This window comes from Phyllobates terribilis, unplaced genomic scaffold (genome assembly GCF_046119375.1).
Source record: "Phyllobates terribilis strain yellow unplaced genomic scaffold, ASM4611937v1 Scaffold_3__8_contigs__length_932513732, whole genome shotgun sequence".
Classification (NCBI taxonomy): domain Eukaryota; kingdom Metazoa; phylum Chordata; class Amphibia; order Anura; family Dendrobatidae; genus Phyllobates; species Phyllobates terribilis.
The window spans coordinates 793,060,099-793,084,275 of record NW_027362763.1 but is presented as its reverse complement, the minus strand read 5'-3'; the positions used below and the strand labels follow the sequence as shown (position 1 = coordinate 793,084,275).

Genomic DNA, 24,177 nt, shown 5'->3' with positions numbered 1-24,177 from the left:
ATCAGTAAATTGTTAATGTTAGGGTCAAAAAACAAATTACTAGTACATATTGCTATGCGATTTTATTTAGGCTGAAATACTTTTTCTAACTTTAAAATTCAAAATGAAATAAAGAACAGTACAATCGCTCAAACAGTCGGATATTCCCAGTAAGCTAGAGTACGGCATGCATTAGTCTCTGATGATGATTCAGTATTTGAAAGCCAAAAGCTATTGCCGTTAACAATACACTGACTGGTATGTGTAGGAGGAAACTCAATGTTGTATAACAAATGTCGATTGGGAAAAGAATGTGTCATGGTTTTTACATTACAAGAAAAAAGGAATGTCAGAAATATTGCCAAGAAGTTTGTGAATATATGAAATGCTGTATGCGGACATTCATTTAGTTATATTAAATTGTATATACTGTCTTTCTAAAATATGAGACGCTCTTTATGTATCTTGAAATTTGTTTCTGTAAATGTCTATTGCACTATTGGACTGCCTTAAAGGGTTATTCTCATAACTAGTGTTGAGCCACCCCCGTAGTGTTCGAGTTCGGTTCGGTTCGCTGAACTGTTCGTCGAACTGTTCGTCGAACACCTTCGAACACCGTTAAAACCAATGGCAGGCAAACAAAAACACATAGAAACACATAGAAAACACCTTCAAAGGTGTCCAAAAGCTGACAAACTGCTCAGAAGACATAACTAACACATGGAAAAGTGACAAGTACATATAGTCATGCGAAAATAAAAGAGGTGGAGGAGTAAAAGGAGGGGGAGACACAGATATAGGCATGTCATGCCCTTCTAAAATCCAAAAAGTGAGAAGCCGACACGGCCAGTCCGCTCCTGCCCGTGCCACCTCCGTGTCGCCGGGTTTGTGCCAGAGCCGCGGTGAACCCTGATGGCCAGCCCCCCTCTCCCAATACTGGTGCCTGTCCGCTGGTGGGTCGAGCGAGCCCCCCTGTGGTGGAGGCAGCTCTAAGCTTTTTAATTTAAATTGTCTCTCTAATTAGAATGAATACACTTTAAATCCATTTACAAGGATCTATTGGAGGGCAAGTCTCATGCCAGCAGCCGCGTAATTCCAGCTCCAGTAGCGTCCACTAAAGCTGCTGCAGTTAAAAAGCTTTTATAAGGATCAAGCTCGGCTGTCCACCGCAAGGCATCCTACTGCCAGTCCCAGCCCCTATGCCTTGGGGTGCCTCCTGATGCTCTTCACTGAGTATCCCATGGTCCCGAAGCATTTCCTTTGAAAAAATTAAGTGTCTAAACTACAGGTGGTGTAGCTTGCTTAACAGCCGGGATAATCCGCTGACTAGCAGACACTGCTACTAGGCACAAAATATTTCCTGGGCTAGATGCAGTTAAAAATTTGTAATTAGATACTCTCGTTGGATGCTGAGAAAGCATTCCATAGAGTCTCCTGGCACGCCATATATGATTCTCTTAAAAAGCTTGGGGTAGGGGTCTAGGGGACCCTTTTATAGCCAAAATCACGGCCCTGTATCACAATACGTCACCTAGGCTGAAGATAAATGGAACTGTAGCACCCTGAGAGCTCGGTTGCTACAGAGGTATTGCACCTCACCCAGAGGTGTGATATCTCACTCTCAGGTAAGGATGGAGTGTGGATCAGGACCCGACACCTGCATGCATTACACCACATTGCCGTGGGGCAGGGCGACCAATATGCCTCTGAGATGGGCACGACAGTCCATGTCCCTGGCTGGAGTGGGGGGAGGGAACACTGAGGAAGGGGAACCCTGTAGTGCAGGAGCAGGGAGGAAGCAGTTCCTGGGTGCATTGAGAAGGGAGTATAAAAGGTGGGCACCATCTTAGTTCAGTGCAGAGATGTCTGAGCAAAAGTGGCAGGGAGCAGGGGCTCTGCATGAGCTCTGCTCCGGAGGCGGGCCTAGTAACAGAGGCCCAGGCCTGGAAGAGGGAGAAGGAAGGAAGAGGAGCGGAGAAGGCTCCAGGAACGAGGAATGAAGGGATCCCAGGGGTGCGGACGGGCGAGTCGCCACCGCACGCCCGAATTCACCTGTGTGGAGGGGTCAGGCCAAAGGGGGAGACCGGTCCCCGAAACTAGTGGAGGCAGGAAACGACCCTCAGCTAGAAACCGGAGGCTGTGACATTTTATGTGGCGCAGCCCCTCGCTACACCCGCTAGGAAGGCACCACATAGGGTCAGGGAAACTGGCGCCAAGTTTACCAAGAGGAGGCCCGAGGCAGCCGGACAGAAGGGTTGGTAAGAAAGGCCAGACAAAGGACACACAAAGGGGGTCCTGTGAAGCGCTCCAAAGTTATCTGGGAGTTGTCTGATCCCCTCACCTGGTGAGCACAGTACGACGTGGGCAGCCGTTACCTGCAGACGTGGTCTGGATAATAAGAACTGTGAGTAAAGGCCCTGGACTGCATCACTGACTCCGTGTCGTTACTGCTGATGCCCTGCACCATCACCCCCATCCTCCGCATACACTGCCCTGAGGCTATACTCCTCCCGTGGGGAGTTATGCTACGCTCTGCTGCACCCACAACACCAGCCTCAGCGGTCTGCCCTGCAGCGGCGGTTCACTCTGACCGCAATCCACGGGTGGCGTAGTCGGACATTTAAACATCAAAACCACATAAATAGTTCCGCCACTGGTTTGACCACCCTGAGCCACGGAACCGGGTCGCCGCCACGAAGACTACAACCACCAGCATCCACCAAAAAGGGTCCGGCTCTGGGTGTCCCAAGGCCCAGGGGGTGCATCAGAACATTTTCATCACCTTTCACAATCACCAATGGGACAAGGCAGGGATGTCCTCTGTCCCCTCTCTTATACATCCTAGTGACGGAGCACCTGCTCTCATCAATTCGCCATAACCCCAATATTAGGTGGATTGAGGTGGGAGGCACCGAGTACAAGTGCTCTCTATTTGCTGATGATGTCCTAGTATATATCACTCAATCACATATATCCATCCATGCTGTTATGGCTGAAATAGATCACTTTGTTACATGGTCAAATTTTAAAATCAATGCAGCGAAGTCTGAGGCCCTCGATGTCTCCCTCCCCAAATCCATATAGGATTCCATCCAGTCCAACTTTCCCTTTGCCTGGCCCTCACAGGGTATCAAATACTTAGGAATTCCTATTCATAGAGACCTCTCCCATCTATGTTATCTTAATTTTGGGCCCTTTATTGAACAACTCCATACAGACCACGGTTGGCAAGTTAGAACTGTAAGATTCACTACGTGAACCACTGGTGTTTTGTGGAAAAGCACATGTACACTGCGTTCCAAATTATTATGCAAAAAGTGTTTAGGAGTGATAAGGGAAGAATTTGTTTGTTTGTCAGTTAAACTCATTGATGGTGATGTGTGTCAGGGCTCTTTATATCACTGTAAGCAATTGCAGACACCTGTGCTAATTAGATTTGGCAGGTGTGTCCAATGAAAGGCAAGACTACTTAAGAAGGCTGTCTCACATTATTAAGCAGCCTACATTTTCTGCCAAAATGGGAAAGAAAAAGGATGTGTCGGCTGCTGAGAAGCAACAAATTGTGGAGTGTTTAGGTCAAGGCATGACTACAATCAACATTGTGCGATGATCAGGATGAAGTGTCTTGGCAATCAAGAAGTATGTAGCTGATTCACAGTACACATGTGTGCGTGCTGATAAGGGCAAATTGAGGACTCTTTCCTACAGGCAATTACGTCAGGTTGAAAGAGCAGCGGCAAAAAAGTCTTATCATAGCAGCAGACAAGTTTTTGAAGCTGCTTGTGCCTCCAACGTCCCCCGAACAACAAGATGCAAGGTCCTTCAGAGGTTTGCAGCTGTGCATACGCCATCCTGTCGACCTCCTCTATCCACTTCACACAAGCAGAAACGGCTCCAGTGGGCCAAACATTACATGAAGACTGATTTCAAAACAGTTTTGTTCACGGATGAGTGCCGTGCAGCGCTCGATGGTCCAGATGGATGGAGTGGAGGATGGCTGGTTGATGGACACCCCACGCAAACACGGCTACAGCGCCAACAAGGAGGAGGTGGAGTAATGTTTTGGGCTGGAATCATGGGGAGAGAGAATGTCGGCCCCTTTAGGATCCCTGAAGGCGCTAAAGATGAACTCCATAAAGTATGTGGATTTTCTCAAACAGCACTTCCTGCCATGGTTCAAGAAGAAGAACCGTGTATTTCACAGCAAGATCATTTTTCTGCATGATAATGCACCATCTCATGTTGCACATAAAACATCTGCATCTCTGGCTGATATGGGCATAAAAGGGGACAAACTTATGGTGTGACCCCCATGCTCCCCTGACCTGTACCCTATTCAGAACCTTTGGAGCATCATTAAAAGGAGTGTCTATGATGGCGGGAGGCAGTTCACATCTAAGCAACAGCTCTGGGAGGGTATTCTGTCCTCATGCAAAACAATTGAAGCAGAAACCATCCAAAACCTGACAAATTCAATGGACGAGAGAGTTCAGAAGCTCCTTTCGAACAAGGGGTCCTATGTGAAAATGTAACATCACCTAGAATAAAGTTTTGAGTTGAAAACTGTTTGATTTCAGTTTCTAAAAACCTGCTAATGCTTATAATTTCAAAAATGAACATTTTTTTGGTCTTTATTAAAATGAAAAGGTTGATCGAAAAGTTTGGGGGATCTAAGAGTGTGGCAACCCAGTAGTCATGATTACTTCGAATTCTGACAATTTGAGGGTCATGTTGCAGGTAGTGCAGCAAGAAGGCACTCATGTGTGTTGCGCATCCAATAGCAACAAGTCCCTGTTGTGTTGGTGGCGAGGTAACAATCATGCTTCCTTCCTCTGTCCTCTCCCCCCAACCTCGCACAACAGAAATGTGATCAAGGTCTCCCTCATCTGATGAGTCTTCCATCAGTTCGTCCTCCACTTCTTCCTGGGCTCCTGCACCTTCCTCACTAGTTTGGCTGCTACCATGCGCCCTGGTAAAACCATCTCCCCTACCTTCACATGCCTGCCGCCTTGGTGCTGCCGACCGTCTGGACCTTGCAGATGTTAGCCCTTCCGCATACAACTCCTCCTCCTCTACTTCCTCCACCTCCTCTTGTGCCACCACCTGACTCCGAATTCTGTTTAACATGTGCTCCAGCATGTAAATCATCGGAATAGTCATGCTGCTAATGGCATCGTCAGCACTAAACATCTTCGTCGCCATTTCAAAACTGTGCAGAAGGGTGCATAGGTCCCTGATCTGAGACCACTCCTCCAGCATGATTTGCCCCACCTCTGAATCTCGTTGGCCCAGGCTATACGTCAGAACGTATTGCACCAGGGCTTGTCGGTGCTGCCACAGTCGCTGCAACATGTGCAGAGTTGAATTCCACCGGGTAAGCACATCGCATTTTAGCCGGTGAAGTGGCAGGCCCAACGACTTCTGTAGAGATGTAAGTCGCTGAGCTGTGGGATGCGAACGGCGGAAGTGAGCACACAGCGACCGTGCCCTCTGCAGAAGGCCATCTAGTCTGGGATAGTGGGCTAAAAATTGCTGAACAACCAGGTTCAACACGTGAGCCATACAAGGCACGTGTGTGACATTGCCCCGGCGAAGGGCCGCACCCAGGTTTGCAGCATTGTCGCACACGGCCTTCCCTGGTTTCAGGTCCAGTGGAGACAACCATTCATGAAATTGGTTCTCCAGAGCTGACCACAACTCCTCAGCTGTGTGACTCACATTTCCCAGACATTTCAATGTAAAAACCGCCTGATGACGTTGAGCCCTACTGCCAGCATAGTAAGGAGGTGTGCAGGATCCCTTCTGCGTAGTTAGAAAGCTTGTGGCATGACCAGACAGGCTTTGGGTGCAGGTGGAAGACCGAGAGGAGGTTGAGGAGGCAGAAGCAGTGGAGGAACTTTGACATAAAGAGGATTGACGCACAACTCGTGGGGACGGCAAGACTTGGACAGCAGCCCCTTGTCCTGCTGTCACCATAGTTACCCAGTGCCCAGTCAGCGACATGTAACGCCCCTGTCCATGCCTACTCGTCCAAGTGTCTGTGGTGAAATGCACCCTGTCACACACAGAGTTTCTCAAAGAAGCGGTGATGTTGTGTGCGACATGCTGGTGGAGCGCAGGCACACCTTTCTTTGAGAAGTAGTGCTGACTGGGCATCTGGTACTGGGGCACTGCGACGGACATAAGGTCTCGAAAATCCTCTGTGTCCACCAGGCGGAAAGGCAGCATTTCTGTAGCCAAGAGCTTGCAGATGGTGAAATTCAACCTCTTAGCTTTCTCATGGCTAGGAGGAAATGGTCTTTTACTTGTCCACATCTGAGGGACCGAGGGCTGGCTATTGTGCTTAGACGGGGTTGATAAGGGTGTCCCCGGCAAACTGCCGGTCTGTGAGGAAGATGCAGGCGGACATGTTAGGTTTCCTTGATCCAAAGGTGGTGCTATCGATGTCGGACAGCGCTCAACACCAGCTGGTGTTACCACCTCCAAAGAAAATGATGACCTGCCAATCACGCTGGCTGTTGCGGGTAAAGAGGTGGCAGGTCTGCGCCCCAAAACAGGTGTGACTGCTGTCCCCCCAGTCACAGAGGATGAAGAGGCCGCGGATGCACAAGATATGGCAGACGGTGGTTGGCCCGGCCGGCTAGGCCTCATTGTAGTACACTGAGCTTCCCACTGCAACTTATGCTTCATGTTCATGTGCCGGTTCATGCATGAAGTACTCAAACTATGTATTTTTTGGCCTCTACTTAGCTTTTGCTGACAAATGTTACAGATAACACGAGTTGGGTCATCTTTATCGATCTGAAAAAATGCCCAGGCTATGCAAGGCTTAGCACCCATGCGACCTGAAGAGCCACCACGACTTGTGGTGAGAGGCAGAGATGTGTTTGAGGATGCAGTTGTTGACGTGCTTCCAGTACTACGTCTCTGTCCAGGAAGGCGCAACCTGACCTCGTCGTCACTAGCATCTTCCTCCACCTCCTCTGCTGACCTCATCTCTTGGCTGACTGTGGGTTGACAGTAAGTGGGATCTCCAACCTCATCATCATCACCCTGTGCGTTATCACACCCGTCGTCCTCAGAGCCAACCTGTTCCTGCCCTGACAAAAAACTAAAGTTGTCGCTCCAATCAGGTATTTGAGTCTTATCATCGTCTTCCTCATTGTCTCCACCAACAGGAGTTACAGTTTGGGAATGAGGGTCTACATTATGGTCAGAACCTTCTGCGTCTGGTCCTGGATCCGACTCATAAAGATTCTGGGCATCAGTGCAGATCATTTCCTCGTCTGGATTCACAGAAGCGCTGGAGTCGACCTCTGATTCCCAGGCTGTAGTATGAGTAAACAGCTATGCAGACTCAACCATCTGTTCTACCTCATACTCAGACGGGCAGCTGGAGATTTGGGAGCTGTGAGGAAGCAAGTGCGATTGTGGTGACACCTTTGAGGACTGGAGTATTTGTGATGTTGAAGTTGATGTGGAGGAGAGCCTTCTTAAAGGAGCACTTGATATCCGTTGAAGCACCTGCTGTTTTTGTGCCTCATCTGGAATTTGTAGCGATTGGCGTGGCCGTAAGAAAGGGATCTTATCACATTGTCCGCTAAAAGAAGTAGACATTTTAGTTTGGCTGGAAGATGGTCTTTCTTCTGCAGATGTTACTGTTGCTTTAACACCTACCCCACGGACACAACCTTTTTTCCCCTTCCCAACACGCCTATTCCCCTTTCCACCAGCAGCAGGCCTTTTTCCACTCATTTTGGTGGTTAATTAATTCACAACTCTGGAGTTGTTTGCACAAAAAAACAATGGATGGGAACCGAGCAGAGCTGAGTGGCCAAACTGTGGTATTAGGCCAAAACTATTGGCTGGGTTAGATGCAGAAAAAAATTATATTCAATTTGCAACCTGATGGATGTCTGTATAGATGGATTAATAGAACAAGTCCCACACACAGCTAGAAGCCCAATATTTTTTCAGAGGTAGATGCAGAAAAAAATATATTCAGTTTGCAACCTGATGGAGGTCTGTATAGATGGATTAATAGAACAAGTCTCACACACAGCTAGAAGCCCAATATTTTTTCAGAGGTAGATGCAGAAAAAAATATATTCAGTTTGCAACCTGATGGAGGTCTGTATAGATGGATTAATAGAACAAGTCCCACACACAGCTAGAAGCCCAATATTTTTTCAGAGGTAGACGCAGAAAAAAATATATTCAGTTTGCAACCTGATGGAGGTCTGTATAGATGGATTAATAGAACAAGTCCCACACACAGCTAGAAGCCCAATATTTTTTCAGAGGTAGATGCAGAAAAAAATATATTCAGTTTGCAACCTGATGGAGGTCAGTATAGATGGACTAATACAACAAGTCCCACACAGCTAGAAGCCAAATATTTTTTCAGAGGTAGATGCAGAAAAAAATATATTCAGTTTGCAACCTGATGGAGGTCTGTATAGATGGATTAATAGAACAAGTCCCACACACAGCTAGAAGCCCAATATTTTTTCAGAGCTAGATGCAGAAAAAAATATATTCAGTTTGCAACCTGATGGAGGTCTGTATAGATGGATTAATAGAACAAGTCCCACACACAGCTAGAAGCCCAATATTTTTTCAGAGGTAGATGCAGAAAAAAATATATTCAGTTTGCAACCTGATGGAGGTCAGTATAGATGGACTAATACAACAAGTCCCACACACAGCTAGAAGCCCAATATTTTTTCAGAGGTAGATGCAGAAAAAAATATATTCAGTTTGCAACCTGATGGAGGTCAGTATAGATGGATTAATAGAACAAGTCCCACACACAGCTAGAAGCCCAATATTTTTTCAGAGCTAGATGCAGAAAAAAATTATATTCAATTTGCAACCTGATGGAGGTCAGTATAGATGGACTAATAGAATGATGCTATGCCCGAAAGATTTTACTTCACTAGGTGCAGTAAAAAAATTGGTATTCTATACACAGGTGGTATATCTTGCAACACAGATAGGCTACTCCACTGACTAACACACTCTGCAATAGGCCAAAAAGGATTAGCTTTGCTAGATTCAGCCAAATGCTGTGAAAAAAACTTGCACAGCACTGGCACAGACCTGCCTGGCAAAAACTGATAGGAACTGATGTAACCTAGTCCTGAAAAGGACTCCAATTACAATTAGTCTGTACTCCCACAATCTATCTATTTAAGAGCACAGACCTGCCTGATAAAAGTCGTAGGAAATGCTGTAACCTAGTCCTTAAAAGGACTGCAATCACAACTATTCCCTACTCCCAAGCTATCTGTAGATTTGTGCGAAAATTGGCTTGAAATTAACAAGGTATAGCGCACACAGCAACAGCGGTGCCGTCTAACACGCAGCTGCAGCAGTGAGAAAATGGTGGAGACGGGGAAAATGGCTTGGTCTTATAGGGCAAGGACATGTGACATACACTGCCAATGACACATGCCCTTGCTTGTGTGAAAAAAAGCACTTCGCTCCGTGTGTGCGCTGCTGATAGGCTGACAGATTGCACCTCCCCACTGCAAATGCGGGAAAGAGAAAAAAAAATGGAGATCTTCATTGTTCCTGCAGAGATCCATCCCCTGCCCCTCCCCCCACCCCGCTGTACACTCAAACTGCGTATTAACATGAATTTTCATCATTACTGAGAAAAAATCCAGTTATGATTTTGGTGCACGAACAGTTATCGAACATAACCTCGAACAGCCGAATTTTTCTCAAATTGTTCGTGTTCGCCGAATGGCTCGAACACCACCCAAAACAGCTCGAATTTGAGATTGGCGAACAGTTCGAGTAGAACAACGCTCATCTCTACTCATAACCAATCTTTTGGAGCTGCATTCCACAGCCTCAAGGCTTTCTGTTCATAAGGGCAGTGTACTCCTGATTGACCAACAGTTCAAGCTGGCAACATTGTTGTGCCATTGGTCTTAGCTGTGAATTCTTCAATGGTGCAGGCAGAGGCAGTGTCACAGGTTTACCGCAACAGAGAGGAGCCAGAAGACAGCAGTGTCTGAGTTTACGTACTTCTGCATTGAATAGAAGCACTTCTTCCTCTTATTAAATTGTGCTTGTTTCTTTCAGCATTACAGTAGTTAAACTGCTCAGCTTTGAGACTCTGTAGCTTCCTTCTTGGAAGTTCTCAGCTGTGCAGTATCAGACACTCCCCTCTCCTATATAGTCTTTGCTCTGGCAATCTGGATTGCCAGTGTTAAGTCTTGTACTGCCTGGTGAAGGGGATTCGGTGTTCAGTAGAGGCATTTAAGAAAAGTTGTTCTGTGACTGTTGCTTGGTGTTTTGGCTGTGTTCATAGTTCCTTCCTCTTCTATTTTTGTTTGTCTTCCTAATCCCTTTGGTGTTTTCCCTCTGTTGTCTGTGCAAATATTATATGTTTGGTATTTTAATTTACTCATGTATGTCCTTTCCTTGTTTGTCTGGTTTGTATATTTACATACACTATTCCTCCCCACTTCCCTGGGTGTGGGAGGGGACATATATGGGCTGATTCAAGAGAACAGCAAGGTATGTGGCCTCAGCATCTTCACCATCAGAAGTAACCTGGGAAGCAGGGATAGCTAGGGCACCCCTGGCATTAGGGACAGGGAAGAAGCCCCTAGTCCCGTATTATCATACAACAGTATTGTACAGGCAGATTGGCTTCTGCAGCAACAAAGAAGCAAAGGGACACTGAAGCTGGCCGGATCAAGTAATTTGGTCAGCTTCAATGCAGTGCTTACAAACTTTCTAGCAAAAAGCTTGTAAAAGTAGCACTCCTTGCAGCAGTACCCAGTAATAAAGGCAATTAGTAGTAACGATAGAATGAAAAATCCCTCTGTTGTTTGTTCTTTCTAGTACTTTAACTATTTGTGATTTTGAGAAAACCCCTTTTAAAGCTTATACAGACCATCAAATTCTATTTTATTGTGTTGATAAAAAAAAAACATAGAAGGAATTTAGATAGATTGGCTCATGGAGAATGCACTTTGGTAATCCAATCAAACTTTCTTGCATTGACTAGCACATCCAAACACCGGACTCAGCTTAATTCCATAGACTCTCAATCCAAGACTCTCAAGGCCAATGAGCAGTTGCATTAAATCTCTTACTACCTTTGGTATAGCAACTGAGAAAATGGTGGATCAGTGGTCAGACACTCCCCCACCAGTCTACAATTTATCATCTAGCTAGTATACAGTATGTTAGATGAATTCTTCAGTCTGGAATAGCCCTTTAGAGTTCAATGACTGAAAAGAAATAAGTATAATATATTTCTATTGTTAAATATATCTCACCTAAAACTTGAGTGTAAAGGAAATATATAATGGTAAGGGAAATATATAACATCTGTAAAGTTACATTAATTTGAATTTGCCAACCACATGACTTTGTCTACATTGAAAGACATAACCTCTAGACATTTTCATTACAGGAACTAAGAACAATGGGGGCTTTCCCTGGAATACAGAGGTGTCATCCATGACACCTCAGTGGACTCTGAGCTTCAAAGAGTTAGCAGGTGATCTGTAACCAAGCAGAATATTTCACATTTACTGTATGGAAAGGTGATGGGGGAGACATAAGGTTTAATATGCAAGTTACGTGTCCCTAATTAGCCCAATTTTACTATTGTACTAGGCCATATTGGAAACACGAGGCCAGGGTCAGAATATAAAAGCTGGGTTACACAAGAAAGGTGTTCATATGTGGGGGGTCTGCCTATGCTAATTGTGATCCATGATCATTTTGGGGACTGTGTTTGATGAGTGGTGGCAGCGTGTTGTGTGTCTGGGGTGTGTAGTCTGTTGGGGTGTGATTTTTGCTCACTTTATAGCCTCCATCAGAGGTTAAGTACTGGATTGAGTGAGAGGAGATAAATTAACTCTTGCAGGCATACCAACATTGTGTGCTGAGATGTGTGTATGTGAAATTGAGCACAAAAAGCAAAGCCACACTAAGAAGAATTAAAATTCCCCCAAAAATTCAAGAAAAAACACAGCATAAAAGGGCAGCAGTGTTTACCTGCCCAGATCTTCAGAACTAAATGCACTACCAGGGTGCAGCAAAACCCACATAAAGATGGTGGCTACAAAGGTGCAAAATACTGATGAGACAATCACTCACAACCTACCATTTCATGGAGGGGGTGACTGCTTAGTATTTGAATTGCAAACAAAAAGGCTTGTATAGGGTGCTGTTCACACTAGGGTAGTGCACAGTTTCCGGCTTACAGCCTATTAGTTACGCTCATACTATTAGATTAGGCGGGCTGTCCGGTACTATCCAAGTGCACCCCATGGGAACAGACACCCCAGTTAACAATGCTCGTACTGATGGGCCTGACTGCACCCTGGAATAAAAAAGTACAAAAATACATACAGTACAGACCAAAAGTTTGGACACACCTTCTCATTTAAAGATTTTTCTGTATTTTCATGACTATGAAAATTGTACATTCAAACTGAAGGCATCAAAATTATGAATTAACACATGTGGAATTATATACTTAACAAAAAAGTGTGAAACAACTGAAAATATGTGTTATATTCTAGGTTCTTCAAAGTAGCCACCTTTTGCTTTGATGACTGCTTTGGACACTCTTGGCATTCTCTTGATGAGCTTCAAGAGGTAGTCTCTCTTCGCTGGAGACCGGGGGGTGGAGTGAAGGTGTCGGACCGGCGCATGCGCATTGCGCTATCCGGCACCATTTTACTGAAGACACATTTACAGTGTGTCTTCAGCAAAATGGCGCCGGACAGCGCGGTGCTCCGCTGCCGCACTCCTCCCCCGGCCTCCGGCAGAAGAGGACGCAGCAGCGCTGGAGCACAGAGAAGAAAGGTGAGTATAACTGTTTATTTTTTTTGTATGTGTGTACAGTGTGAAAGGGATGAGGGGGCCACACATGCCAGGATTGGGGTGAGGGGTACCACACATACCGGGATTGGGGGTGAGGGGTACCACACATAACAGGATTGTGGGGTGAGGGGTACCATGCATACCAGGATTGGGGGTGAGGGGTACCACGCATACCGGGATTGGGGGTGAGGGGTGCCACGCATACCGGGATTGGGGATGAGGGGTGCCACGCATACCGGGATTGGGGATGAGGGATGCCACGCACACCGGGATTGGAGATGAGGGGTGCCACGCATACCGGGATTGGGGATGAGGGGTGCCACGCATACCGGGATTGGGGATGAGGGTGTGCCATGCATACCAGGATTGGGGGTAAGGGGTGCTACACATACCGGGATTGGGGATGAGGGGTGCCACACATACCGGGATTAGGGATAAGGGGTGCCACGCATACAAGGATTGGGGATGAGGGGTGCCACACATGCCGGGATTGGGGATGAGGGGTGCCACGCATACTGGCATTGGGGATGAGGGATGGAGTGCAATGCATACTGGGATGAAGGATGGTGTACCATGCATACCAGGATGAGGGATACAATACACACCAGGATAGGGATGAGGGGGCCACACATAACAGGTTTGTGTGGTGAGGGGTACCACACATACCAGGATTGGGGGTGAGGGGTACCACACATACCAGGATTATGAATGAGGGGTACCACACATACCAGGATTGGGGGTGAGGGGTACCACACATACCAGGATTGGGGGGTGAGGGGTACCACACATACCAGGATAGGGATGAGGGGTGCCACGCATACCGGGATTGGGGGTGAGGGGTGCCACGCATAATGGGATTGGGGGTGAGGGGTGCCACGCATACCAGGATTGGGGTGAGGGGTACCACGCATACCAGGAATGGGGTGAGGGGTACCACACATACCAGGATTTGGGTGAGGGGTACCACGCATACCAGGATTGAGTGTGAGTGTGGTCCAATTTTTTTCATGGATCCAATAACATTCATTGCAAATTTTGATCCGACCCTACGATCAAAATGGGACATGTCATCGCAATTTTCATGTGAATGTAAATGGCTCCATAATTTATCACAGGTATGAATGCAATCTGTGAAAAAACAGTCAGCACTCATATTTGAAAATCAGACGTCTGAATGAACCCTTAACCAGTAACACAGGACTGGTAGCCGGTGAGATTTATTCAGCACCTTAACACCAGTTATGTGCACAGTAAAACACACTAGGCAGCAATCCTAGCCCCTAATGTAATAAAAGTAAAAAAATAAATTAATAACAAGAAAGTAAAAGCATAAACTTAAAGTGATACAAAAAAGTAAAAAAAAAAACCTGCTGTCGCCCACGTGGATGTTTGCGATATGTGCTGGCACCAGAAGTGATGATATCACCAGCCACAGCACCACTGGAGGCTCTGATAGGCTGCAGTGGCAGGTTATTTGCACTATTCATTATAGTATATTTTTCTGATGCCGTGCTGTTCCTGTCACTTGACCACTGCAGTCACCTCTCCTAAGCACTCCATAGGATAAGCGATAAGTTACTGATCAGTGGGTGTCCAACTTCTGAAACCCCCACCAATTGTCAGAACAGGGAACGCCTGACCCATTCATTCTTGATGAGGCTACGATAAAAAGCCAAGCACAGAGGTCGGCAGCCTCATCGGAAATTAATGGAGTGAAGGTCACTTATGCGAACTGTCACTATATTCTAATGGGGATAAAAGTTCCCTGCTATGCCTTATCGATGAGGGTCCCATTGGTCAGACTCCCACTGATCAATGTCTTATCACCTGTGCATAAATGATCATTTGTTTTCACTGGACCTCTCCTTTAATTGAATTTTTTGACTTAAACTTTAAAGTGTTTGTCCGGTATCATCTACACAAACCTGGTGGGATGTATGATTGCCAGGTATCAGTCACATGTCTTATTAGACAAGCTATGGGTTAGTGGGAATACTGTTAATATTTTTTGAGTGGAAAATTTGGGGCCCCACTTTTATTTTTTGCCCAGGACTCTACTTTGTTTAAAACCGGCCCTGCCAAGTGAGCATGGGAGTTTTTGGGTTAGAAATTTATTTTTGATTAAAGTTCTTTGCAATTTTGTTTGGCATCAGATGAGTTTATGTTTAATGAAGAGACTGTGACCATTAATGAGTTATGTGTATAGAGAAATGAATTGTAAAACAAAGGTTAGCACATGGAAGAACATACCATGAAGAAAATCTTTTTGGATTATGGGTCAGGAGTAGAAGGGTTCAGCTTGAACCATCCCTCGACCCAGCCGCCTTGTCCAGCTATCGCCCCATATCGCTGCTCCCATTTGCCTCCAAACTCCTTGAGCTACACGTTCACGCTGAACTTTCCTCCCACTTTTCATCTAACTCTCTCTTCGACAACCGACAATCCGGCTTCTGCCCCACCATTCCACCGAAACTACCCTTACCATAATCACCAATGACTTACAGCCAAAGCTAACAGACAATTCTCTGTACTCCTTCTTCTTGACCTGTCTTCTGCTTTCGATACAGTTGACCACTGCCTCCTACTACAGATCCTCTCTTCCTTTGGCGTCAAAGACCTTGCCCTTTCTTGGATCTCCTCATACCTTTCTAACCGCACATTTAGCGTCTCCCACTCCCACACTACCTCCTCACCCCGCCCCCTCTCTGTTGGAGTCCCTCAAGGCTCTGTCCTAGGACCCCTACTCTTCTCAATCTATACCCTTGGCCTGGGACAGCTCATAAAATCCCATGGCTTCCAGTACCATCTGTACACTGATGACACCCAGATCTACCTCCCTGGCCCAGATGTCACCTCTCTGCTGTCCAGAATCCCAGCATGTCTAGCAGCCATATTCTCCTTCTTCACCTCCCGCTACCTCAAGCTCAATGTGGACAAAACTGAACTCATTATCTTTCCCCCACCTCGCATATCTTTCCCACCTGATCTTTCTATCACAATAAATTACATCACTCTTTTCACTGTACCAACAATCCGCTGCCTCGGAGTAACCCTTGACTCTGCCCTGTCCTTCAAACCCCACATCCAAGCTCTCGCCACCTCTTGTTGCCTCCAGCTCAAAAATATTTCCAGAATCCGTCCTTTCATCAACCCTCAATCTACTAAATTGCTTGTGCATGTCCTCATCTCCCGCCTCGACAACTGCAACATCCTCCTCTGTGGCCTACTTGCTAACACTCTCGCACCCCTCCAGTCCATCCTCAACTCTGCTGCACGACTTGTTCATCTCTCGCCTCACCACTCCTCTGCTAATCCCCTTTGCAAATCCCTTCACTGGCTTCCATTTCCCCAGCATATCCAGTTCAGACTACTAACACTGACCTACAAAGCCATCCATAACCTCTCTCCTCTGTACTTCTCTGAACTAATATCCCGATATATTCCCTCACGTAACCTCCGGTCCTTCCAAGACCTACTTCTCTCCTCCACACTTATTCGTTCCTCACGCAATCACCTTCAAGATTTCTCTCGAATATCCCCCGTCCTATGGAATTCTGTGCCTCAATACGTCCGATTATCCACCACACCTGGATCCTTCAGACGGAACCTGAAAACCCATCTCTTCAAACCATCTTACAGCCTGCCATGACCTTGCTTTCTGCCACCCCCAACACCGGACCTACTGCAACCCCTCAACCTACTGTCTCCTCCCCCATTCCTGTAGAATGTAAGCCTGCAAGGGCAGGGTCGTCTTCCCTCCGTACCAGTCTCACTGTTAGTTGGTTTACAGTAAGTGATATCTGTATTTGGTATGTAACCCCTTATGTACAGTGCCATGGAATCAATGGCGCTATATAAATTAATAATAATAATAATAGCTTGACTTGGTCTAATCTTATTTCTTTGTGGGCTTCTTAAACATGTGTAGGCTCCATTGCAACATTATCAAAGAGAGATTAGAACACGTAAGGTTTGTCCTCTTTTCTAAATGGAATGGTGAGGGGTAGCCGAAAACCCTACACCCTCACCAATCTGAGATGGCAGAGTTTTGATAGCAAGAAAAAAAGAGAGCATCGGTTTTATGTTACATGTACATTCATTTTTAAGTTTACACTTGCATCGTTGCCCTATCATTGTCTTATCCTGAGTTTGGAGACAAGAGTTAAGTATGTTAAACTTTTCATTTTAGTTTGCTAATATACATTTTTTCTTTTTTTCCAGGTTGTGTGGAGGAAACTTGGAGATGCTGCAGGTTCATGTCCTGGAATTAGAAATCTTTCTGGCAATCAGTACAAAGGACCAATGTAGAGCGAAATGAATATTGTCCAAAACCTTGCAGGAAAAAAAGAAAATATATTAAAATGATGGTGTTTCTAGAGAAAAATAGTACAAAAGTACTCATAAATGTAAATCCCCGGGCATATTAATGTCTGAATTTATCGCTGTATAGATTTATTACATGGCACAACTTGTCAAAATAATAAGCTGCAAATCTATTCTTTAAAATAAAAGAAATATACACTTCTTATTAGCACATTCTATAAATATCTTCTGATGGCACAGTTGTTGAAAACCAAAAGAAAAAGTAAAACTTTATTTAAAAAATGTTTCATTCCATTAAATTAAATATATTAATATAACGTAATAAGTTTTACCATGATTATGGTAAAAAAAAAAGTTATTGTAGCACAACAAAATGTTTGCGTATTCTATATAGTAACGGTAATTGGTAATTTTGATGTAATGAAAATATGAGATAAAAGTATTGGTTTATTATTTATACTGTACAATATAGAATATTATTATTACACCAGGCACCTGGGGTTCATCTCCTATAGTATTACTTATAATAAAATGTAATATATCACATCCTATTTCATTACAAAAGCTTTCAAAATTGTATTATAAGGAGACTTCTTTTTGTTCCTACTTATATCCTCATTCTAAAAATGGTGCTGCACAATCGTAACATGGGCATGCCAAAGTGCTCTAGCTTGTATTATTTTTTTTAATACTTATTTTATAATTTTAAGATTTTTTTGTCTATTTTTGTGTTCATTTCATTTTTATTTAGATCTTAATTTATTAATTTATTAATTATTTATGTATTTATTTTTATATAGCTAATACAAATTCCTGATTAGTTGTGTTTAGAGGTGCTAATATCATGCTGATTCCTTTCAGAGAACATGATAAATTAAAGGTATACACAAAAAATTAATTTAGTTATAATGAAGAAAAAACATTGTTTTTTATATAAGTTACATAATTTCAGATAACCAATGGGACCACTTTTGACTTTCAGATGTAAATTATTATTTCAAAATTTAAATGTTAAAATTTTAGATTGTATTGGTAATTTCTATCTTTTTACAGTTTGGGTTTGTTTTTATAAGTTGGAAAAAAAAACTAAAATTGCACTGTGTTTATGAAACTCAAGCTTATCTTGCAAATCATTCATTGAAAGAAAGATTTTCAAATATACAAAGCATGACCTTCCATTATTGAACTGCTAAATGCTTTTAATCAGATTGCCTGAGTATTGACCAAAAGGTGCCATAGATGTGTGTAGTTGAACTTCTTCATATGTTAAAATCATTAGGTTGTGTGTAGTTAAATGCTTTGATAGATGTTTGATGTGTTCAAACTGCTATGATAGTTTCTTGTATGAATGTGCAACAGGCTTGTTAAAATATATAGTTGCTTATTTTTTCACTCTAAGTATATAATAGGAATGCAACAATCTTCTATTTTGTAGAATACAATATCAAATATATCAACCCACAGTATTTCAAAAATAAAACTTTATGAAACTAGAATATGATTATTATGTACAAAGGAAATGTGATATTTTGTAACAAACTATATATGACACATAAAGTGCATTTGTCTGTGGACAGAAACCTGCTTTTTATAAAGTCTTTGGTTCTTTATCACCAAGAAAGCTTAAAGGGGTTGTCCACTACTTATACAACCCCTTCTCAATCTGTATGCTTGTCCCCAGTAAAATAACAACACTTATACTTACCTCCAGTGTCAGCACTGTCTCTCCTGGAGTTCCCATAACATTATTATGTCAGACGGTCCCTGAGGCCAGTCAGCGGCTGCTTCATTCTCCATGTCTTTGGACAAATCACATTCATCATGAGGAAGTGAGAAAACAGCAGCTCTCACTTCTTCTAGATTTATGTTATACTTCAGAAGGTGAGGAGAGCGAAGTGAACGCTGATTAGCTGCAGGGATCTCGTGACTTAATAATGTTATGCAAGCCCCGGGAGAGACAGTGCCGTCACCACTGGCACCAGAGGTGAGTGTGTACTGTTATTTCACTGGGGGGAAAAAGTATGGATTGAGGAGGGGTTGCCCATGTAGTGAACATCTCTTTTAATGGTTCACAATATTGTGTAATATTTTGCTACATAGACAGGGCCCTCCTGGCAAATAAAATGTGTCAAGGGCTTACTTGTTTAATGAACACACTATTTCAACAACATGGTCATGCAAACAGACATTATTAGTTGTCTCCATCCATTTGATAGTCAAGGAAGACTTTTTCTGTTTAGAGGACAGAATGACAATTCAAGCAGCACCTGATACTTTTTCTGTTTAGAGGACAGAGTGACTATTCAAGCAGCACCTGATAAGTAAGGATTTTTCTTCTGATAGACACCCTTTAAGAGCTATCTACTGTCATATAATGCAATGCTCAAATGTTGCAAATTGTTTGAGACCAAAAATAGCCTGTAATTTGTCATTTACTCAGTGGCACAGGTGGAGACGTTTCCAGACTTAAAGCTCTTATAGCCTACACGAACTGCGGTTGTAAGCAACCAGTAAGCAACCGATTGGCTATATACTTGCCAATCGGTGGTCAATTAATAGCTTGTTTAGACAGGCAGACCACATTTCCCATGTATACAGAACTTTAAGTAATAGAATCAGAACAATCTGAATGCATAGTCTGCCACTGTTTTAGGCAGCACAGATTGATGACTGCTGAGAACAATGATCTTTTAAGCCAGCCAAAAGATTATTTCAACTGACTAATTAGTGTTTTGCTCATTCATCTGGTGATCAACAGCTTGCTTACACTGCACAGTTATTAGGAAAAGAGTGTTCCTCCCAATAATCTGAATCCCGAATTAGGGGGTAAACTATCTACTCAGCTACATAAGAAAGTATTGAAGTTGGTCTATGACTTCTTCTATTTGCACATTAATTTAATCATGTTTATATTTTACTATGTATATATAATTTATATTTTCAGTAATAATTAGAAAAAAGGCCTATGTAGAACTTCTGTGCCAAGGTCAAGAACAATCAAGCTATTTCTCTCCATTTGTATACACAATATTTAAAGTTTTCACTAGATAAAATTCAATAAAATGAAGTACAAATAATCTAAAAAGTCTACACACCCCTGTAAAACTGCCAGGTATTTGTCATTTAAAAATTTCATACCATGAACTATCATTTCAGAACTTTTTCCACCTTTAATGTCTTCTTTCATCTGTACAGTTCAAGTGAAAAATAAACTGCAATCTTTTTGGGTGCAAAAAGAAAAATAACGAACTAAAATAACGTTGATGCATAAATATGCATACATTTAAACTAATTATTTGTTAAAGCAACATTTCAATTTATGATAGCATTCAGTCTTTTTTGGTAGGCGTCTGTCAGCATAGCACATCTAGAATTGTACCTACTCTTCCTTGCAGTATTGTCAGAATGCGAGGGCATCTCCTATGTACAACCCTTTTTAAATCACACACAGACTTTTAATTTAAAGATCCTGGGGCTTTCCTGAACGTTGATCTTCTTCTGGCAAAGCTATTCTTTTATTGACATGGAGGTTTAATTAGGGTTGTTGTAATGTTGAAAGGCGAAATTCTTCATTTCACCTTTTTAGCAGAAACCTGAAGGTTTTTAGCAACATTTATTGATATTTTGAACTGCTCATAATTCAATCTACATTGAATAAAGCCAAAGTGCTAGCTGCTGAAAAACAGCCCCAAAAGCATAATTCTGCCTCCACAATGCTTGACTGTGGATGTGGTTTTCTTTTGGTTATGCACAGTATTGGCTTTGCGCCAAACATTCTTTTGGAATTTTGGCCTAAAAGATCAAGCTTCGTCTCATCAGACAATAACACATTTTCCCACATGTTTTTTTCTGACTTTGTGTATGTTTTAGAAAAGCACAGCAGAGCTTGGATGTCTTTCTTTGAACCAAACATCCATTTTCTTACAATGTAATGCCTGTTGGCAGCCACTAGGACAAGTTTCCTAATCTTTTCATCAATTTTGAGTGACATCAAGTTCTAAGTAATGTCACTGTTGTGCCAAATGTAAGCCACTTCTTGATAACTGTCTTAATCATGTTAAATAGTATATCTGATGCCTTGGAAAAAAATGTTTGTATCCTTCTCCCGGCTGATAACATTCAACAATTTGCTGTGTTGTAAACTGTTTATGGACCATGACATTTTGCTGAAAATCCTACTAAAACAGCTAAACTTGTATGAGATTAATTAAAATCACTGTAAATGATGATTGCTGTGTTCTGGCTAAACAAAATTGTTTTCAGAATAAGCCAATCACATCCCCGATTATAAGAGGGTGTTCTCACTTATACAACCACATTATTTTAGCTTTGTTGTTTTTGTTTTACCCCTCAAAATTATTTCCGTTTTTTCCTCAATGGATTTGTACCGAATATGGGTGAAATTAAAAGTGGAAAAAGTTCTGAAATAATTCTTATTGGTTTAATTTTTTTTACATGACAAGTACCTGGCATTTTAGCATTTTTTTTTAGTTCCTTTTTATAGACGCACTACCATAATAAAAAATATCCTCTAATCTTTTTTAAATATACAGTATGTGTGATGTAGTGTAGGTGGATTAATTTACTTACAGATTGCTGCCTTCCACGGTTTTCAGTGCAGCTCTGCTCCTCTTCTTGTAGTGTGATTTCTATTCAGACTAGCCGCATCACACAGTGATTTATGTGTGGAGCGTTGGTTGCTTATGCAATGTAAGCCTTTGGCTCCATAGGCTGCCATAGCTTTAAATTGATCAAAGTAGCATCACCGAACTCAGCAGTTCCTGTGTGACCCAGCAAAAATTAGGACTGTTTATGTGACCCAGAAGAGAACCTGAGTGATGCTTGAAATTGGGCAAATGGCGATCATTAAGAATTTTAATGTATCTGCATTACATCAAATATTTAGAGAGAATTGGGGGATACAATTTTTTTTAAGTGCTTCTTTATGAAAAAGTTGAAAATAATACAATAAATGTTGTAATAAATGTAATGACATACATAATAATTGAAGTCAGCTCATTTATTTCCTTTGTGAAGACTGGCAGAATACCTGCAAAATCAAGAAACATAGAAAGCAATAACTGTCATATAATGTTAATTAACTTCCCTTAGAATAAGTCATCAATATCAGACTGGGGGTAGTCCGACTCTTGGTACCCCCCCATCAGTTGCTATTAGCTTTGGCGGCTGGATGTAAATATTGAACAGAAGTAAACAGCACAGCTCCATTTACTGTGTAGTAGCCATTGCCGACCACTGCAGATCAGCTTCTTTTTATCTGGAGGAGGAGCTGATCTGCAGTTCTTGGCAGTGAAAGCTGCAAATCGAGTGGAGCTGTGCTGTTTAAATTCATTCAAAGTTTACTTGAAACCAAATTTCCTGATAGAATATTTGACTTTTTTTTGCAAACCAGAACAATAAGTTCTTGGAATCTAAATCATATGGGGCATAAGGCTATATTAGGCTAATTACGAAGATATAAGGCATTAAGCTAAGCAAAATGAATTGCTGCTGTTTTAGATCTCAATCATTGCAAAACAGTCATTGTTTTGCAGTGCTTTACCTCTATCTATAAAACATAGCAAATATATTTTGTTAATTGCAAATTCAAGTAACGTATGATAAAATATCCATTATGATCCAGAGTGCTCAGTTTCCAATTGTAAAATTTGATGGATGTAGAAATAGTAGTAGTATCTTAGAATTTGAAATGGTTGAATATGGATAAATGTTTTAACCTTCATGGTTTTATATGGGAGAACTATGGAACCATAATAATAAAATTGCGATTCGGCAAAGCTTTGATGAAGCAAGTTTTCACTTATCTAATCTCTGAAGCTAACTATGCAGATGATCCGTTTGTTCAAGAGCAGAATTCAATAAATTAATATCATCTGACATCCAAGTATTTGCTAAAGTTTAAAAAAGATGTCCACTACTTTTTACGATTGCCCCAATGTATTTACCATGTGATTATAAGTCTTTTTGTAATTACCTTTGGTAGTCTTTATTGCCTGTGAGCAGCACTATCCTTGGCTGCTCACAGGCATCACATGACCCCCGGCAGCAGTCGGCTCTTCCTTCTGCTGATATCACATCAAGTGAGGCGTGACATCAGTGATGCGCTCCCTGCGGTGGATGCTGGACTCTGGGTGGGGTTACCCCACGCATCACACCCACCATCCACCGCGCGCTTTCCCAATGAATAAGGAGAGGGAAAGAACTCGGTGGATGCTGGGTGTGACGCGCGGGGTAACCCCACCCAAAGCCCAGCATCCACCGCGGGGAGCTGCGACATGACATCAGCGGAAAGAAGAGTGGGCTGCTGCCGGGGGTCACGTGATGCCTGTGAGCGGCCAAGGATAGCACCGCTCACAGGCAATACAGACTACCAAAGGTAATTACAAAAAGGCTTATAATCACAGGATAAATGCATTGGGGCAATCGTAAGAAGTAGTGGACAACTTTTTTAACTGACCATTTTGTTATTCCATTCATTTCCTTACAGATATAACATATATATTTTATTTCCATAAACTGGGAATTCTGCCCTACCTTCTTCATACACAACAGGATTAGATCACAAAGGATATACTATAATTAGGCTTTTCGAAACTGATCAAAAGAAAAAATATATGGCCTCTTTCACATGGCACTACTGCTGTGTAGAGTCACATAGGGTTGTATACATCTACTAGATTCCATGTGTCACAGTACAAAAACCTATTGGTTGACATACATACATAGTCAATCTGATCTGCAGACATGGCGTGTCACAATATTTGGGAATTTTAAAACTCGATTCGGGCATATTTGCTAAATTTGATGTTAATTGAATCTGCTGGGAAGGGATAAAAAATTAACTTCTTATATTCACCTCTTCTTGGCCTTATCCTGTACCTGTGTTGTTGCCTTCAGTCCTCCAATAAGCTTTTCCAGTCAGATCTTTTCTAGGCCCCCCAACATCACACATCATTGTCCTGAGTCTTTACCCAAGTGACGGAGTAGGGC

General features: G+C 42.8%; 1 protein-coding gene across 2 annotated transcripts in view; it reads left to right on the top strand.

The window, feature by feature from the left end:
- The window catches only part of CCDC85A (coiled-coil domain containing 85A), a 635,522-nt gene extending 612,387 nt beyond the window's left edge, over positions 1-23,135 (top strand). For both annotated transcript variants that reach the window (XM_073672407.1, XM_073672406.1), the window contains exon 4: positions 17,065-23,135. In XM_073672407.1, coding sequence (XP_073528508.1) covers positions 17,065-17,114 — 50 coding nt within the window. In that variant the 3' untranslated portion in view covers positions 17,115-23,135. The remainder of the gene's footprint in view (positions 1-17,064) is intronic.
- Positions 23,136-24,177: the final 1,042 nt, after the last annotated feature.